The sequence below is a fragment of the Acipenser ruthenus genome, chromosome 4, assembly GCF_902713425.1.
Source record: "Acipenser ruthenus chromosome 4, fAciRut3.2 maternal haplotype, whole genome shotgun sequence".
Lineage (NCBI taxonomy): Eukaryota > Metazoa > Chordata > Actinopteri > Acipenseriformes > Acipenseridae > Acipenser > Acipenser ruthenus.
In genome coordinates this window covers 65479660-65500162 of record NC_081192.1, presented here as the reverse complement: position 1 = coordinate 65500162, position 20503 = coordinate 65479660, and the positions used below count along the sequence as shown (strand labels likewise).

At 38.0% G+C, this 20503-nt stretch overlaps 1 protein-coding gene across 3 annotated transcripts in view; it reads right to left on the bottom strand.

Annotated features, from left to right (window-relative positions):
• Positions 1-20503, bottom strand: part of LOC117400285 (dnaJ homolog subfamily C member 13) — a 97243-nt gene that overhangs the window by 23625 nt on the left and 53115 nt on the right. For all 3 annotated transcript variants that reach the window (XM_059022655.1, XM_034000010.3, XM_034000011.3), the window contains exons 16-33: positions 20414-20470; positions 19936-20057; positions 19775-19850; positions 19100-19195; positions 18464-18607; positions 16934-16951; positions 16368-16450; positions 15569-15722; positions 13392-13495; positions 13062-13221; positions 6856-6918; positions 6565-6666; positions 6327-6431; positions 4601-4803; positions 3771-3855; positions 1806-1960; positions 1520-1565; positions 1089-1243 (exon numbers count right to left, since the gene is read on the bottom strand). In XM_059022655.1, coding sequence (XP_058878638.1) covers positions 1089-1243; positions 1520-1565; positions 1806-1960; positions 3771-3855; positions 4601-4803; positions 6327-6431; positions 6565-6666; positions 6856-6918; positions 13062-13221; positions 13392-13495; positions 15569-15722; positions 16368-16450; positions 16934-16951; positions 18464-18607; positions 19100-19195; positions 19775-19850; positions 19936-20057; positions 20414-20470 — 1928 coding nt within the window. The remainder of the gene's footprint in view (positions 1-1088; positions 1244-1519; positions 1566-1805; positions 1961-3770; positions 3856-4600; positions 4804-6326; positions 6432-6564; positions 6667-6855; positions 6919-13061; positions 13222-13391; positions 13496-15568; positions 15723-16367; positions 16451-16933; positions 16952-18463; positions 18608-19099; positions 19196-19774; positions 19851-19935; positions 20058-20413; positions 20471-20503) is intronic.

The window sequence follows — 20503 nt, the reverse complement described above, 5'->3', positions numbered from 1 at the left end:
GTTTACATTACTAGTTGCTGTATTTTATACGTGCATTCTAGTCACACACAATGACACCTCATTTATCCGTGCATTTCACACAGCTGTGGACCTCCAATCATGTGGATAAAACGGAGTCCAAGTGTGTGTGTGTAATATTTGTATGTGTGTGTGTGTGTGTGTATATATATATATATATGGCAGTCAATAAATAGTTTTTTTTTTTTTCCCCCAAATAAAAACTGCCCGTTGGCAGTAAATGACATAAGCTGGAAATGCTAATAGTAAACTTAAACCTGCAGTGCCCGAGGAAACCTGAACGAAGAGCTAATTATTATTCAGGGGCTTTCACTTGAGTACAGGACCTGCTCTTCTGTTCTAGTTCCCTGCCATAGACACAGTCAAAGCATATTAGTGTGCTTGCCCAGTTAATTTATGACCCATGATATGAAATTTAAAATGTCAACATGTTTAAAAATATAGCGCTGCAATACGGGCAACACAGTAAACAGCAAAGATAATGTAATGCGTTTCTTGTAAGAGACTGTCATGGGCTAATCTTGGCTGTAAGAACTAAGATGCATACACGAGAGTGGATAGAGAACATATTGTGCTATATCTTTAAGGCTTCCGATAAGCTTTTTGGAAAATTCATAACCTTTTATTCAAATAAAACAGCCTTTTGTAACAAATAGTGTGAAAAGAAACATAAAAATGTTTAAATGATCTAGCTGTTTAATATGAAGTACGGGGCTAGGATGTATAGGCAGTTGGTGGTGCAACAGTTTTGCAAAGGAATTAATATGTCCCTTTATAGATATATAGTGGGTAAAACATGCAAGATGTGTTATCCAAGGCACCAGTCATGAAAAACAACAAGAACAAAAATAACTGACAGACACAGACATTTTGAGTATGAATTGCTAGCAAAGAGCCATTTTTAAAAAGACAGTGCAATATTTCAAGCGAGGTAATACACTGACACATGGCTCATACAGGCTCTACCCTGCTGCCGATTTATTTAAGGTCTTAAATGCTGCAGTTTCCAAATGAAGCAATGGCTTTTGCTGACAGATATCATTACCGCGAGAGCGCTCAGGAATCCCTACCTCATTTCACTGCTCCAAATAGCTTCTGGTGTGTCAAATTCCCCCAGGAAAATCTCTGAAAATTTTTCTGGTTCGTAGTTTTCCAAGTAACAGACCATGGCTTCAGGAAGAATGTGGCCAAGGATGCTCCTTTGTACGATATCCTGACCTTTTGCCTAAATTAAGTAAAATTAAATAAAAAAAAATAGGAAAAAATTATTAAACTGACAAAATAGTTAACAACAACAACCATTAATAACCTCAGATCTCCACACTTGTATTAAACGCATGACAATGTAGCATAAAGCATATTGAAAAAGCACAATTCTATTTAAAATAGTGTGCTGAAAAATAATAAGACTAATGAGATAAGACTTATGCTTATGAATATGGTCTTTGATCTTTAACAAAAATAAATACATAAATAAAGAATAGAAAATTGGGCTGCTGACCTCTTCAGACTTGAAGGCCTGCTTCAGGTGAGTGTACTTCAGGAACCTTAAATAAGCAAAAAAAGAATATAAAAAATAAAATACACAAGCCTATGCAACAGAAAACACCTTTTAAAAGTTCAGTGTCATTATTCTTCATCTGCAGAGTTCATCATCCATCCTTCAAGCAGCTAGTACACAGCCCATAGTCTGTTTGAGTTCAAGTGATTGTGTTTTACCAGATGAGAATAAAATCACCAGTCATATCACTATAAACCTGTGCTGTAATGGCACATGGCCCTCTTACCTTGCTATAGGGAGCACATTGGAGCCTGTGTACATCATGATGAAGAAGAAGACCCCAGTGAGGTACATGCGAGGTAAATGGGGGTTATCTTGCACGATGTGATGCAATACATTGGCAACCTTTTCAACCAGGATTGGGTCAAAGGTAAGCAAAAGCTTGAAAAGACAAAACAAAACAATAAAAATCTAAAACTATTCTGTCATTGCTTACAATGCAGCTGAATGCAGAAATGCACCCCGTTTCAACTCAAAAAGTGAGTATGCATTACACCAAATACCAAATGGATTGTATTAGTTATCTAAATATAGCTTAATATCACACTGTAGAATACCATAACACAAATATTGTTAAGTTGCTCGACAAAGACAGCAATTCAATAACTTTTACCTGGGAAAGTCTTATGAAAATACTAATTCAACCAATAAAAACAAAGCACATGTTGATCCATTTTTATTTTGATTCATCATCAATGATGTGTTAATCAAATCAAAAGGCCTCCAGTGGTTACCAATCTTATCGAGTTACCAATCGTATCGAGGGACCCACACTAGATTGGTCTGGGGATCGTTCAGCGACCCTTACTGGTCAAGTGCTCACAAGGCAAGGCAGACAGAAGCCAGGCTGGGCTTCATAAGCTTGAGAACATTGGGTTGACAGCAGAAGTTGGCCCTCTTCAATCCTCTTGGTCTGTAATTGGGTTCCAGCAGTATGGTAACATTTAACTTAGGCATTTCAAATTGGGTAAATAACAGTTAAAAAACAAAACAAAAAAACAGAGAATTGTTACATTATGAGGTACACCGGTGTACCAAAAAAAAAAAAAGTGCAATTTTTCTTTTTTTTTCTAATTGTTTTAGTGGTGACCATGCTGTGTGGGTTTTTTTAATGCCTTGAACAACCTTTGGTAGTAGTAGGCCTACTTTTAACTGTTATTAAAAAAGCTTTACCTTTTTTGTTGTTACATCTGGTCGCATGGCATGTACACATTTCATAACCTTGTTTTAAATCAGTATTTAACTATGGACAATGAAAGATTGCTCCATTCATTTTACTTTGCAAGGAATACAGAAAAAATTGCTGAATGTTCCAGTCAAGTAACCACATGAATATCTCTCCATTAACTCCCTCTCCATTTGGACCTGATACTTCCCCTATCACTATCAACAACTTCTAAAGATTTACCTGAACCTCGGCCCTTTGAGGATGACCGTCAAGCCTCCACACACCTACAAAAGTTTCACTCGAAATTACACTCTGTAATATCTCCTACAACTCTTTCAATTCTGTTACGTTTCTCTTTTCATTGAAAAAAGACGACATGACAACTGAATTTTGTTTCTTTTTTCTGTCTTTCATTGTAAACTTACTAAGCAGGGGTTCAAAACAAAACAAGGTGCCCAAAACCCACTGAACCCTAGAGTTAGAAATAGCAGAGACCAAAGCTTTTTGTGTAGCCTAACCAAATTGCATAATCCACCAACATAAATTTGAATATAATGTTGGTCTTTTCTCAATTATGTTTAAACTGCAGCTTGTTTTTTCCCCTTTTTTTGTAAACGTGATACAAAGCAGGGGGATGGAATAACATATTCAAATAACATTTGTTTATATTGTGTTGTTGTTCTCCTCTAAAGTATAGGCTATAAAAAAACTACAACTTGTTTTTTTTCTTTGTTTTTTGCAGAGGTATGCTATAACTTCTTAACAAAACTATCATTGAACTACATAGTTAGAAAGACCTATCCTCTCTGTACCTCACAATGCATCATGTCCTAAAATGTTTTCTCTCAGTTTAAATTTATCTGAGTTGTCCCCAGATGATTAGGATTAGATGCTATCTTTATGGCTGCTACCGAGAGCCAGGTTAGGTTAGGTCAAAAGAAGACAGAAAAGGGCTGATGTGAAATATGCATTGTGTGTTGTCATATATCATAATACATGTTCTTAACTGGCATGAATACTTACCTGAACAATATGAGGAAGACAAGTGTTATCAGAAAGGAGCCTTTTCACCCTGGGAAGAGGTCTGATGATTGCGTTCTCTTGATCCCTAAGGACACAGTAAGGCATTAGCAGACCATGGCATACTCCTCCTCTCCTCTTTCTCGATTATGTCTGCCGAGTTTCATGTAACCAAAAGATTACCCTATTTTTCTTAAAATGAAAATGCTAAATCATGCAATACAAATCCTGACATTTCTGTATGAAGCAAAATACCTATGACTTTGTCCAGGCACATCTGAGTTGATCAGATTTTTATTTATTTATTTATTTTTTTTTACATTTTGTCGTTGCCAATTATTTTTATTATTTTCTCCCAATTTGGAATTGCCAATTATTATTTAGAAGCTCAGCTCACCGCTACCACCCCTGCGCTGACTCGGGAGGGCAAAGACGAACACACGCTGTCCTCCGAAGCATGTGCCGTCAGCCGACCGCTTTTTTTTCACGCTGCGGACTCACCATGCAGCCACCCAAGAGCTACAGCATCGGAGGACAACGCAGCTCTCGGGCAGCTTACAGGCAAGCCCGTAGGCGCCCGGCCAGACTACAGGGGTCGCCAGTGGCAGTGAGCCGAAGACACCCTGCGACGCTCGGCCAATTGTGCGCTGCCCCCTGGGAGCTCCCGTCCACGGTCGGCTGTGGAATAGCCTGGACTCAAACCGGCGACGTCCAGACTATAGAGCGCATCCTGCACTCCACGCGGAGCACCTTTACCGTATGCACCACTCGGGAGCCCCTTGAGTTGATCACCACTAATGGACCACCAACCCATAAAAAAATAAGCACTGTACCTGCTGGGGAAATACGAACACATGGTGATAAGCATGTTGAGAATAAGAGTGGCCAGGTCTGTCTCATTCAGCACAGCTTGCCCGGTGGCCAGGAGGCACCACTTTAACTGGGGGATAGCCTGCAATGGGCGCCAGCCATCCATACCCTGTGCCCAGCATCGCGTCTTTGGAGTCAGCACATTGGACTTCCAGAATTCCTGCATCTAAAATAAGGAAGAATTGGTAATATAAGATTTAGAAGCCAAAACCAGTGTTCTATAGTGGTACACATAGTAGTGCAAAAGACTGGACCTCCTGCCCCTCACTGATGAGATCCAAAGATTTTTTCTGCCGACGAGAATAAAACAGCAGATGGCAGCACTGAGCTACACTGAAGAGGTTTTACAGGAATGGAAAAAAAAAGACGACCATTGCATAGCAGTTTGATCCATTCCTAATTTTACTAGGAGTTTAACCACTTCAGCTCCAGGACGTTCACAGGAACATCAAAAGACAGAGTACTTGCAGTACCATGCCGTACCTGTGTATGTCAAGGTTTGCCGTCTATTCTATGTAGATTTCTTTCAGCCTGGTCTGTCACTATGCTGTGTATATATAGGCTGTGTACTGTGGAAGGTTTGTTTTGCAGTTGGGGGTTTGTCTGGTGATACATATATCCCATCAGCGATCTTAACGTGTATACACTGTAGTATTTACTTTCATTTTGGTAAAGTTTATTTGCAGTATTACTTGTTCACTTTTATTTTATATTGGTATAAGCTAAATAAGAGTTTGATGCGTGATCGAGGGTGTTTTGAAAAGAGTAACTTTGAAAGAAGGTTTTATTTTGTGAAAAACATGATGATGAAAACCTGGAGCCGAAACCACCCTTTGATTTTGCACCAGAGTATATGGTAAAAGATTACTACACTCTGCACTTCATCTCTGTATGCTTTCAATAGAGGAATACACCCCGCTGTTCATCTCTGCATGCTTTCAATAGAGCAATACACCCCGCCATTCATCTCTGCATGCTTTCAAGGTGTTCATTCCTTTGTGTGCTTGCCGATGTGCATGTTACTGTTTACAAAACGTTTTTTTGTTCATTACACATTTTTCATGTATGTTTTCCTGTTTATAAAAAAATATTTTTATTCTTTAGAAATCTTGTGTTTTGTATGTATTATACTGCTTACAAAAATAACATTTTATTGTTCATTGCATGCGATGCTATTCACCAAAAAAGTTGACATTTTTTCTTGTGTATGATGTTTGTGTTAATCTTTCCAAAAATAAGTACTTACTATTGTTCATAAAAAAATAAAAATAAATAAATAAATAAATAATTTCAAAACCTGGTACCTGCAACGTACCTTCATTTCTACATCAAGGGTTGAAGGGGTTAAGAAGATGCAACTCTGCGTGTTATCTATACATGTGGCTCATCAAGCTCGGACTAAAACCTGGAATGGGTGAAACTGCTGTGGAATCGGAGCTTATTTATGTTTTATCTTGTCCCTTGAGACAGAATGACTTTTAGTATTATAGTTTGGGGCTATTATTGTTGTAGGCAACAGTTAATATGATGCGACATACCACTTTTTAAAAAACAAAAGAACAATCTACATTAATACATGACACAGTTCTAGGATTCCATACTTTTACAATGCATACAATAGCAGAAATTATTAATAATGAAAAGTTAACCATATTAATTGAAGGTTAACCATATTGGCATAGTAATTACCTCTTCAAAGCTAAACGGGCCTCTTCTTTCTTTATCTGCATTCCCAAAGTACCATTCCTTCTCACTTTCCCTCTTCATATCAGGCGAAGCTTCGATAACATTACTCTGGGAAATAGAAAAGTATTACACAACTTGGTATAAACAAAATCCAAACGGTGTTTTCAGAATACCTGGCAGTGCTTGAAAATTAGACCCTCGAGCTAGGCAACTGTAAAGTTCAAATGTAGGAGACCCTTACCTGCAGTGGCACTGTAGCCCTACTTGTGTGAAGATGAGCCAGTGTAAGTAAATCCACAAAAATGCGAACACCATTGGAATCCATGACTTCCTTCACATTTTTCTGCAAAATCAAAATGGTAACTAGTGAGGACAGATATAAACTGTCTGTAAAATAAATGTTGTTTGACAGGGTGTCAGTATTTTCTCTCTCTCTATATATATATATATATATTTTTTTTTTTAAATCTTATCAGTTTTTGCAGTACCAATAACAATTATACAAACAAGAGAATACAAATGGGTTTCTCACCTTGTTCAGAATGAGTTTGTTTAGAAATAGGATAACTCTGTCTCTCTCTAGTCTGTCAGTACACTGTAAACAGAAAGAGTGAGAAAGGGCATGTAATCTATACCAACGGCTGTGTAGCCAATTTCCATCCAGGTTTTAAAATGTGCTGTAAAAACAGACCGTGTGCCACTATATATTTGTGACTTAAAAGTGCAAAAAACAAGTGAACATGAAATATAAATTTAACCATTACCAAATGGGATATAATCTCTTATAGCCTGAATTACCTGAGCACTTCTGCTCCTTTAACAGCCCTGTATGCATCAGATGTCGTCTTCACCCCAAGTGATGCATAAAGCTCAGCACCATTTTCTTTTCAGGCCTGCTGTGTTGGAGTGAATGCATAGACCTTGAAGGGTAATGGTAACAGTATGAGTGGCTGCTCTTAACACTCTGGTCCCAAAAACAGGGTTCTGCTGATCTACGACATTCAGTCGGTAGAACCTGGTAAAAGTACGAGACGTGGCCCATACTGCAGCTTTGCAAATGTTGCTAGGTCTCTTGTGGAGTGACCAGTGACCTTTTCCGGGTTGGGACAAGTTGACTAGATCGTATGCAATCCTTACCGTGTCTGCAATCCACCTTTACAGCCGCCTTTTAGACAAGGCTTATCCATGGAACAGATCTGAAGCAAATAAACAATTGCTCTGATTGCAGACAACTCTGGGTGTGATCAACATAATACGCCATTGCCCTAACTGGACAGAGTGTATGGAACTTTCTCTCCCTGTCAGACTGGAAAGGAGGTGGATGGAAGGCCTCCAATTCCACTGACTGGTTGATATGGAAAGCAGAAATGCTTTTAGGGAGAAAAGCAGGATTAGTGTGGTGAGAAACCTCAGTTCTACTCTCTGCAAAAAATAAACAGGCTTTCGCTGTTGAGAATGCTTGCATTTCACCTACCGGCTTAGCAGAGGTAATAGCAAGCAGAAAAGCCGTCTTTAATGACAGGAATTTCAGTTCTGCTGAATGGCGGTTTTGTAAGCACATCCAGCACTACATTAAGTCGCCAGCGAGGAACAAGGTCCTTTCTAGGGGGTCTTAACTTCCGATCACCCTTCAAAAACTGTCCCACCAAGAAGTGTGCTCCTGAGGAGACAATTTTAATATGGCAAGCTGAGATAGCTGCCAGGTAGACCTTAAACATGGAGGGAGATTTCCCTTCATCAAAGAGGTCCTGCAGAAATTGCAGTATATCTGTCATGGGGCAAGTCCAGTTTGCGCAACTGACACCACGTCAGGAATATACCCCATTTGTAACCATACTGGGAGCATGTAGACTGTCAGATAGCCCGAGACGGCTCAAATGTCTCCACTCTGGGGGAAAAACGATGCTGTGATCTGTGCGGGCAGTCCTTATATGCCCTCGGGGGTGGGCAAGACTGCGTCACAGGCACTGCGTGCAGCATTGATATAATTATTCAGGTTCAATGTCTTTAGCAGGTAAGCACCCATACGGTAATGGTTACATTTCGTACTTGATAGGGAACTTGTACGAGGTGACTTGAAAGGTGAACTGCAAGTACTTCCTGTGGCCAGGTCTTACAGGGATGTGAATGTAGGCGTCCTTGAGGTCCACTGTAGTGAACCAGTCATCTGACCTGACTGACCTCAACAGCTGCTATGTTGTCAGCATCTTGAACCTTCAGACTCTCAAGTACAGATTGAGCTGTCTGAGGTCGAGGATCAGTCTGAGGCTGCCATCCCGTTTCGGCAGCAGGAAGTACCTGGAATAAAACCCTTCTCTCTCGCTGAGAGGGTGAACAATTGAAATAGCCTGTTTCTGCAGGCCGCCACCTCCTGAGACACTAACAATGTCTTGAGGGTTTATGACCATTGTTGCGATCATACTCTGAAAGGGAGGGGGGCCAAATCGAAACTGCAGAAGAGTACCCGGCCCTAATGGTGGAAATCACCCAGGTGTCCGTGGTGAACGATGGCCAATAATCCAGGTGGGGCTGATAGAATGGGTCCTGGACCTGTGGTAGCAAATCCCTAGGGCTGCTGGCTGGTAGAGTCTTGCGCCTGTGCCTGCGGCTGGTGAGCAGGGCGCCGATAATTGCGCCGGCTTCTGCGTTGCGCACCATGAAAACGGTTCTGCCCCTTAACTCTAGCAGGGGAGCTCTCCAAGCCAGATGATGAAGAGCAGAATTTAGAAGAGCACAGGCTCTGGTACTGACCAGGTCACCGGTACAGGCTCTGGTACCGACCTGGTCACTGGTACAGGCTCTGGTACCGGCTGTGGTACCGACTCCTGACATGGTTCCTGGTACCGGCTCTGGTACCGACCAGGGTACAGGTTCTATATGAAATATATGAAAAGTCACTAGCAAGAATTTTAATATCGACTCACAAAAAGCCGAGCAGCAAGGAAGAGCCCGTGAACTTAGCCGCAACAAGGTACTGAATCCTGGGGAAGGGGCGGAGAGCCACCGGCTTCGTGCAGGACACACAGTTGCGGAGGGGACTTCATCAGAACCTAAAGCTAAGAAGAATTATACGTTTTAAAAGCAAAATTAATCCAAAATATGAAATGAGAGAAAAAGTGAATTAAATCAACTTATCTCCGTAGTTATGACTTAAAGTCAGAGCGCACGCCTTCCTCAGGCAAAGGTTGAAAGAGAAAATGGCACTGAGCCTTATGCGTCACTCTTATTTATCTCCTGGCGGTGGAGATGACGTCTGACTCATATGGGGCTCTTAAAGGAGCAGCTTTGATAGAAGTGCTCAGGTAATTCTGGCTATAAGAGATTATATCCCATAGGTAATGGTTACATTTCGTACTTGAAAGGGAACTACAGAATCATGTTCTTTAACCACTTGATATGTATTTGTTACAGTTATGCCAAGAACCCTCCAGATGGGATTCCTTAGTTCAAAAACTGATATGGTCTCCCAAAACCTGTTTTGCATTTTTGAAGTCATAACTATATAGGAACACTCTTTGCAAAGATTCATTAAATAGTATGGCCCATTGAAATAAGTAAATACTATTTATGGAAGTGGGTTACAGTTTTGCTATATTTCACATTGTACAAGACAACAGATAGAGACTGCATCTGTACCAGATACTGTACAACCCAAACACCTTATATTTGAATGCTGAACTGTAAGTTTTAAATTAATATGTAATATTAATAAATCAATTAACTTGTAACAGCCCATTTTTACCCAATCCTCACCAACTATATTATGCACAAACAACAAGTGTTGAAAACATGCGATTGCTGTTAAATTCATCAACAATCATGTTTTCAACACACAGTACACCCTCGCTATAACACCCTTCATTATAACAAACCTTTGCCTATAATGAACCTGGCCCTTGGACCCCAAATAAAAAAAATATAAAAAAGTGAATTAAACACCCACTATCAACATCCCAGTCTGTACGCACAGGATGCCACCTCCGCAGTGTCTTTTGTCTTAATAAATACGCGCTGTGTAACTATGCCTCAGAAACGAAAATCATTTTATGTTGCAACAAAGCTGGAACTATATTGATCGTTTGAAAGAAGCAATAACGCAGGCATATCTCTGTCGTGAATATGGGTTGTCAAAAAGCACTCTTTTTTTTGCTGTTCAGCAATCATGTGGCAAAGCAAAATTGATTAAAGGGAAAAAAAAACACATGAGGATCTGATGAACTTTTCATGTCGGGTTGATTTGGAATAAAAGCTCAGTTTGGGATTCTTGCATGTTGGATTAAGATCTACGGCACATTGAAACGATTCATGGCAGATTGATTTTGAATAAAAGTTCAGCTTCAATTCGGGATTTTTGCTTTTTGTACTGCGTTTAAATTCTTTAACGAATAGGATAAAGCAAAGGCAGAATACTGCATATACAGTGGCTCTCAAAAGTATTCCCCCCCCTTGGACTTTTCCAGATTTTATTGTGTTACAACATGGAATCAAAATGAATCAAAATGGAATTAGGAGTTTTTGCCACTGATCAACACAAAAAAGTCCATAATGTCAAAGTGAAAAATAAAATCTACAAATTGTTCTAAATTAATTACAAACATAAAACAGAAAATAATTGATTGCATAAGTATTCACCCCCTTTGCTATGACACACCTAAATTAGCTCTGGTGCAACCAATTGTCTTTAGAAGTCACATGATTAGTTGAATAGAGTCCACCTGTGTGCAATTAAGGTGTTTCACATGATTTCAGGTTAAATACACCTGTCTCTGGGAGGTCCCACAGTTGGTTAGTACATTTCCTAACAAAAACTACATCATGAAGACGAAGGAACATTTAAAGCAAATCCGGAATAAGGTTCTTCAAAAGCATCAATCAGGGGTAGGATATAAGAACATTTCCAAGGTATTGAATATCCCCTGGAGCACAGTAAAGTCCATTATTAAGAAATGGAGAAAATATGGCAGAACTGTGAATCTGTCTAGAACAGTACATCCTCAAAGAGTATCCGGGCGAGAAGGGCACTAGTCAGAGAGGCCACCAAGAGGCCTATGGCAACTCTAAAGGAGTTACAGTCTTCCACGGCTGAGCTGGGAGACACTGTGCATACGGCAACAATAGCCCGGGTGCTTCACAAAACTGGCCTTTATGGGAGAGTGGCAAAAAGAAAGCCATTGTTGAAAAAAACTCACATCAAATCTCGGCTAGAGTTTGCCAGAAGGCATGTGGGAGACTCTGAGACCAAGTGGAAGAAGATTCTATGGTCTGATGAGACCAAAATAGAGCTTTTTGGCCTCAACGCTAAGCGCTATATTTGGCGCAAGCCTAACACCGCACATCATCTTGAGAACACCATCCCTACCGTGAAGCATGGTGGTGGCAGCATTATGCTATGGGGATGCTTCTCTGCGTCAGGGCCTGGAAAGCTTGTGTAGAGGGCAAAATGGATGCAGCAAAGTACAGAGAAATCATGGTGGAAAATCTGCTGAAGTCTGCAAGAGACCTGGGATTTGGGAGAAGATTCATCTTCCAGCAGGACAATGACCCCAAACATACAGCCAAAGCCACACTGGAGTGGCTTAAAAACAAAAAGGTCAATGTCCTGGAGTGGCCCAGTCAAAGCCCGGACCTCAATCCAATTGAGAATATGTGGAAAGAGTTGAAAATTGCTGTTCACCAAAGGTCCCCATCCAACTTGACGGAGCTTGAGCAATTTTGCAAAGAAGAATGGGCAAAAATTGCAGTGTCCAGATGTGCAAAGCTGGTAGAGACTTATCCAAATAGACTCATGGCTGTAATTGCTGCCAAAGGTGCCTCTACCAAATATTGACTCAAGAGGGTGAATACTTATGCAATCAATTATTTTCTGTTTTGTATTTGTAATTAATTTAGAACAATTACAACAAGTAGATTTTATTTTTCACTTTGACATTATTGACTTTTTTTGTGTTGATCAGTGGCAAAAACTCCAAATTAAATCAATTTTGATTCCATGTTGTAACATAATAAAATGTGGAAAAGTCCAAGGGGGTGAATACTTTTGAGAGCCACTGTATGAGACGAACAGGTACATGCAATTCTACTTTTATTCACAATCTCATCTCGTTAACTTACTCCAACAGTGTATCGTTCATTTTGATTGTCCTTTCGCTATAACAAACCCCTTGACATAAAGAACAAAAGGCTGGAACCCCAACAGGTTTGTTATAGCGAGGGTGTACTGTATTAGGATTGTGGATTATTTAGGTTGTGTAAAAAGGTTATCAGACAGTTAAATTACAGAGTATCTGAAACAACAAGTTGTCAATAGGACAACTGCAAACAATTGCAAATTGTACATATTACATTTATATCGCCCATTCCCATATTTTACAGTTCCCCATTTATTTTTACAGACAACTAAATATCCTACATCTCCCAAGGTTGTTGTTGTCAATAATTTTTCAATCAAAACCATTATTTTTTACCATCTAAATGGCTTAAACCTGCCAGAATGAGACATGCTGGGTGTCTTTATATAGAGGATACAGTATGTAAATTCAAACTGAGCTTACATTAATGCTTATCGATTTCAGTAATAGTAAATTAATCCAAAAACATTTCATGCAAATTATGCACAGACCTCACACTGCCTAACAGCATGACAACAGAACAAGCTGTTCATTGCACCAGGTCTGCTGCAGCCCTAATAAATGTGGATCTACATATTGTGACATTTACTGCAGCAAAACATGCACTTACCCTATCCAGCATTCCAACTATATATTTTGTATCAGTGAAGGGTCCGATTTCCTCATTGCACTTTCCATAAACAATGGCCAATGCTTGCAAACATAAGCACTTCATGTTCACTTTAGGCGTAAGTAGGAAACGATGATAGAGTTCATTGAAGAATTCGTACCTGTGGACAAAAAGGAACATGCAGTTCATAGAACGATGACCCTCATAATGTGTTCAGTAGGCTACGTACTGGCCCAGCTGTTGCTGTATTGTACACAGAGACCAGCGCAGGGAGGAAGTACATTGTAGGAGGACTGTGATAAAAAAACTCACAATACATGAAACACTCACGATCTTTTGATAGCCCCTGTTTCTTCACTCTCGTCTTCCTCTAAAAGCAGCCGCAGGTAATAATCTCCAATTTTGATTTCATCTGAAAGGCACTCATATTTAACCTAGAATGATGTGAAAGCAAATAAAAAGGTTTCCATCTACCACCTCAAGTAATGTTCAACTTTGTTGACCACAATAGATGGGGAGATATAATTGCATGTATTTTCCCCCCTTCAGCCATATTTTCTATTATGGTACCTAGTGTAGGGCTACTGAATTAGGCACTGGGAACGGAATTGGCATTTGTCTTTTACCGCTGTTAATTCTCCTATAAAAAAAATGGATTGCTTAGAAAACTACACTACCCAGAATCCCAGCGATGACGCTTGTATAAAATGTTTTAAATTGTTTATTTGGATCAATGGAGAATGAAAAAACAGGTGGTTTTGTGGGCGTTACACTGATGGACTGTCTCTCTGTTGCGGCGCTGCCTGTGTGCTGTGTGAGTCGAGTTGTTTGAAAAACCAACTAGCTGTTTTGTGAGTTCAGTTCTGTGGAATCATTTTGGAGTTGTATATACAGAAAAGTGAAAAGTACCAGAAAAAAAAAAAAACCCAGATTAAAAAAAGTAATAATTTAATTTATGTATTCATTTATTTAGTTATTATGGCAAATCCGTTACTCTGTCACCCGCTCAACACAAGGAAACGGCACGGTGGTTGAGGTGAAACATTTAGTTTTACAACTATTATTTCTAATTTATCATTAACTCCTTAATAATACTACGTGATTTTTATTTATTTATTTATTTATTTATTTATTTATTTATTTATTTTACTCGTGTTGCTATAACATGGCTCTCTCTACTCTAGCTACTGTAGTAGGAACAGAAAATGGTGACAATTGTAGATTCAACAATGAGTGGACCAATAAATACTTATTTATTTTACCAACTGTACCGAACGCAAAGCCAGTGTGTTTATTGTGCAATGAATGTGTGTCAGTAGTTCAGGAATACAATATGAAAAGGCATTTTGAAACCAAACAAGGAGCTTCTGGAAATTCATATTCAGAGGGCACAGCAGTTAGAAGCTCAAAAGCACAGATTAGTTCTTAACAGTTATTCTATTAATATATCACATACATTTTAAAATGTTTGTAATGATACTCCATTAAATTCTCACACTGTTCTATTATTAAAGTACTATTCATATGGTAAAATGTGTAAGTCTTGTTCAATATATGAACATTAAGTTATGTAATATTTATTATTGCTTAAAAATGTGAAGAGAAAAATACTCCTAACTTTTTTCCAATATGGTCCCCTTAAATTTAAAAAACTATTGAAGAGCCCTGTCTAACTAAGGCAACTCTATGTCCAGGGTATACGAGAAATAGTTTTATAGCAAGTACAGCATAAACCAGTCTGCGTTGTTGCAGATGAAACTACGATGGAAGAGATAAAAGTGTCCTGACCTGAACATTATACATCATTTGTAATTTTATGAAAATTGTATATTTTTGTAACAATGCCCCTCGTTTGACTAGTGTGTATACTGTATTGTAAAACACCTTTATTTGTTGACTGACCTACAGTACATTGTTACTAGGACTGCTTTAAGAAAGATTTTTCCTGAAAACTACAGTATCTCAGGGACTTAAATTTTTTAAAAAAATGAATTCAATAGATTTTTAATGTAAAAATGTTATTTATGTTCAAATGACATTGTTAATTCTTAATAAATTGGTAAAAACTGAAAAAACGGAATTGGTCGTTTTGAAAAACAGAAAAAAAACGGAATTGGTCGTTTAGAAAAACTGAAAAAAACGGAATTGGTCATTTTGAAAAACGGAATTTGCCATTCCCAAGAATGGAAAATCAGGAGCCTTACTAGTGTTCTTTCACAGACTTGCATGTCAGTTAACAATAAAGAATATAGTATAAAAATGACTGTGTAAGGATGACCTGTGTCTAAAACCACTGTATTCCACTGCCGAGTGGTAGTTACTGCACAGGACCTTGCTCTTGGTACCACATCAAAACATGTGACACCTTACAACAAATTCAATTCTACACCTGTACAAGGCACATTTCCAATGGAACAGGGATTAGATTGTAAACAGCAAACTTGTTTCTCTGCACACATCGTTCTGAGTTACAATACAAAAGGAAACTATCAAAGTACACATCTTACTTCAAACTCCTGATGGTTCCATGAGATGACACTTGCACTGCCCAGCTCTCTGTCGATGTTAAAGGCCCGCATTTCTCCTTCAAGGGCATCTCGCAATTCTTCCCTTGTTTTGTAGTTCCAAATCAAGTTTGACCTTGCATGATCAACCTGGAACCTTGAGACGCAGGTTACAAGTAAAGTCATGAAAGTTTATCTCCCCAAGAGACGTCTTCTGACGTTACTGGACAACTTCTAATGCCCTATGCACCTCTTAACTCTGTCACCACTGAAGCCTAAAATGCAGTCTTGGATGCTATTAAACTATAACAGATGTTATTTTGTGTCTATTCTATTTTTATTTTTACTCCATACAACCAACAATCAACACTCTTTTTTTCAGGTTTAGCTCCAGTTCATTAGAATGTGCTGTCCCTTTTTATGAGGAAACTTAAAGTCTTATGACCCTAATACATTAGCCATACTGGGTCAGATGTCACATTAGCCTGCAGTGTTTAAATAAACCTGCATATATGTAGTCAGTACCTGCTCTTTGTGCTATAAGGTTTTGAGAGTGCATAGGTAACAGGTTTATAAAATCATTGAAGGGTTCATTTTTTTGGATGATACCTATAATCCAACTTGAGAAAAAAATGTATTATAGCTAATTTGGATTAAATACATATTTATTGTATTTCCAAACTACCTAAACAGCCGATAATTGCACAATAAATTAGCATAGTTTATATGTCAATAGTTTGCATGTGATTAAGAGGATGGAGACAAAAACAGGAGCACTATGATCATCTTGTTGGCACCATACCTGTAGTAAAAGAGTTCCCAGTTAGATTCAATTTTGATTCTCTGTCTTCTTTTTCTTAATATGACTGGTTTTTGGTTAGGGTTCTGCAAAGGGGAGAAACACCTTAGCTACAATTACAATATTTAAAAAGCAGCAAGTACACAGTACTGCAGCCTAATTTAGCATCACCAATAACAAATAGTTGTTCACCACAGACTGCATTCAGTATTGTGGAAAACCTTCTTGTAGCAAATGTATAATGTTCCACCAAATTACTTTGAAGATATTTACCAACATTGCTCCATGTAAATGCAATAAGCCCACAGTGAAAAAACAAGGTCATAGCCGACATTAACCCAGACAGACAACGCATGCAAAATCCCAACATGACCTCTGATGTTAGTACTATCAGATAATGCGATAGATAATGGTTAATCAGTAAGAATATTCTCCTGTAGCAGATGTACAAAGCAGGTTATGCATCCTGTCGCTTGTTATAAATTCTTTTAATTCAATCTTTTGTCACATAATTTCTAAGCACTCCATAAAGCAGTTCTACAAAGCCATATATAAGGGCTTTTACTTACCAAGTTATTTCTGTCCTGCTATATTGATTGAGAGCACAATGAAAAGAATATATGAAAAAGACAGAGGGATGGAAAGACAATAGGAAGAAATTAATGTCACTTTTCATTGATTGCAGTGTATAGCTGAGACTCTTGTGTGGTTTCGGTTTAATTAAAATACTTTAGTATTTATTTTATATTTTTTACTGATAAATTACAAGTCAATTATTTACACAAACCAATACTTAATATAACTCTTCAGATAAAACATGTCAATATCAGACTGGCAAAAACAATATGTTTGTACATGAAAAAGTCATGTGCTTGCCAATATACTGACATTGATGATCGGGTGATTTGTAAAACACATACTGTTATGTGCTCATAAGGGGGAAAAGCTTACACTGTTCATGGAAAATTAATTTCTGTATGAATAACACAATTAAGTTATTGCACAAGATATAAGTTATATACCACTGTGTACAGCTGACATAAGCCAACATAGACCAATATTTGAAATTGCTCAGACATGCTAGCTTAAAAGTCAAGGAGTATTTAATTTCTTTATATATATATATATATATATATATATATATATATATATATATATATATATATATATATATATATATAGACAGAGAGAGAGAGAGACAAAGGGTACCTTGAGTTATATTTTTTATAAATTAGCTAAATGGCTTTGAATAAGCAGCCGCCCAAAGCCAAAGGAAACGCAAAATACAACTGGAATAAAAAAATAAAAATAACTCAAAACAATCTTTTTGGTATTTATTCTGAGATGTACTGTACGCACATGTTTCTGGAAATACAGAAAGTATACTGTCTTCTTAACTGCAAAATCACTCGAGGCAATGTGAGAATATGACTTGCATACAATGCCAGGCTGATATAAAATTAAGAATAAACATGTGTTTTTGAGGTAGGTAATGAGATTAACTTAATAAACTGTTTAAATTAAGTTTTTCTAATGTGGTAATTTTTAATAAGAAGAAACCGAACTTGGATGCCACTAAGTCATGTAACATGGATTTCATAATATTGAACATTTATTTTAGTTTCTAGGATTCTAAATGAGCAAGACTACTGGGTTTCCTTTGGCTTTAAACAACTCAATGGTTTATACCTTCTATAAATATGTCACTGCACTGTAATCTCTTTCTGATATAGGTTGTCCTTAATTATTTGTTTTTAAAGCACTGGCAAATTGTCAGATAAAAAGAACGGTCAGCACCACACAACACTTTCAGTCGAATACGACTGTACAGTTACAAATGTAAAAAGAAAACTCCTTGTCCCCAATTGAAAGTTGCACTACCATTCCAGCTGGAAGATAAATAACATTGCTTTTGTTTTAATATCTTAAGGTAAAATACTGCAATTACTGAAAGGTGACAGACTGCATATAGGAACTGAAATTACAGTATTAACAAATAGGGTCATTTTCATTGAATAAGCTTGAGCCTCTCTTCTTTGTAGTACAAATACCCTGGAGGGTAATAAAGTGGTGTGAATGGTACGTCTGAATGGCCTTACTTCCTTTTGTGTAATTCCCATTCTGTCCCTCCAGTGCAAGAGAACCAAATCAACCTTTTCTTTGGCAAATTTTTCAACTTCCTTGGCAGCCTTTCCTGCTAGTCTTTGCCACTCTGGGACTTTATTAAATCTTCCATATTGATCCTGAAAAAAAAAAAGAAATTATGAACATTTTGATTTCAGATCATAGGTCTTCCAAATCTTCCAAACAACTCTACAAATGTGACTGTACAAGCATTCTCACATGCCGCTTAACGAAGTCAGGCAATTTACATGTCTGTGCATGTTGCCATATGCATGGCTCACTAAAATAATGTAAAAATGGATAACAACAACTTTGATTCAATTTGATTTATGTTTTAATGTGTTTCAGGTCCTGCTTTTCCTATTATAAAAGACAGACTTAACAGACAACGTTGATGTGCCATTACAATTAATTATGGTTTTAAAATTCAAAAGCACACAAAAAAATCTTCGAGAAGAAATATTGGGGATAATTCTCACTGCTTTTTTTAATACTAAATTTCAACTTTTTTCTGATATAAGAAAGAAAATAGTAGAAGTAAACAAATCAGTGATTTTAAATATTAAATTATTCTTATTCTTTTTTATTGTAACATTTAGTTTTCTACTCACTGTTGCAATTTTCACATTGTCCCTGACATGCATCCTGTCAACATCCTTTTCAGGTACTGGGTCAGGGCTGTCCAGGTATGCCAGCAGACCTGTCGGCTGGAATTACAGATTAAATTTAAAATTTAGACTGTACTGGGTCTTTCAAATTATTTCACCCACACTGATTGATGCAAAGTGTGTTATGATTTTGCATCCATAACTTAAATGAGGCAATTGTCAAAGACTGTTGGTCAACACGTAAATACTGTATGAATGTCAAAGCCACCATATAGCCCTCCACTGGACACAAAGCCATTTCAGACATATTTTATACAATGGTGTGAATCCTCATTAGGTCGGCCAGGGTGTCCTCAGCTCACCGCGCACCAGCGACCCCTGTAGTCTGGCCGGGCGCCTGCGGGCTTGCCTGAAAGCTGCCCGAGAGCTGCGAAGTCCGCAGTGTGAAAAAACTGAAGACTTATATTGTAGTATGGGACAGATCTGGTGCAGTTTAATGGGTGGGAACACAGCCAATATACTGTACATAAACAACAAGTCTCTGTATAGAATTACTGTAAATAGGCTAGGCTTACATATTTAGCCTCTCAACTGTGTGTGCTGAAATACAGCCCTAAAGCCGAGTTCAAATTGTTAATTAAATCTCTTCATATAAATATACTTCAATTATACACTTACCAATATACGCTTCAGTAAATTCAAAGCTGTTGGGTGTTCTGCTGTCCACAGGCCCACCAAATGCCTACTTAGCTGCCTGAAACAATGAAATGAATTTAGCTCATAAATCTTAACATTTCTGCCAGATGGCACTTTTTGGTTTGAACAGGCATATCTTATACCTGTTCGTTAGCATCCTCTGATCTGAACTTATTGTAAACATTGACGTGTGTAGATGACGAGGTAAGGCACCTTCACTAAGGGCAAGATCCTGCATTTTTGTAGCTATCTCCTTATCACCTTCCTAAAATGGAGAGAACACAAAACAAGTTTACCCTTCTACTTAACCAGATCCCCAAAACTCTTTCTTGAGCTTTGAAATCCAGTGATGTGAAAGCACGATTATAAAAAATCCATTGGGATCACATGCAGATTGAACCATTAACTTTCTTGCCAATATAAACCAAAGTGAATGTACATTGAGCTGTACAAATGAAGGATGCTACTCCCTGGGAGGTACAGTACCCAGTGATTATGAGAGTTATTTCTCCATGATATAAAACAGGCTTTATCTAAAGCAAAACTTTTATTATTATATATAAACATCCAGTGTAAGAATTAAGTGTAGTGCAGCATTTTAATTTTCAATTTAGTCCCCACCTCAATTATAGCTTTCATTACTAAACCGGCTCCTTTTACTATAGCCATGGAAGGGTGCTGGAAACAAACAAAAACAATATATATGAGTAG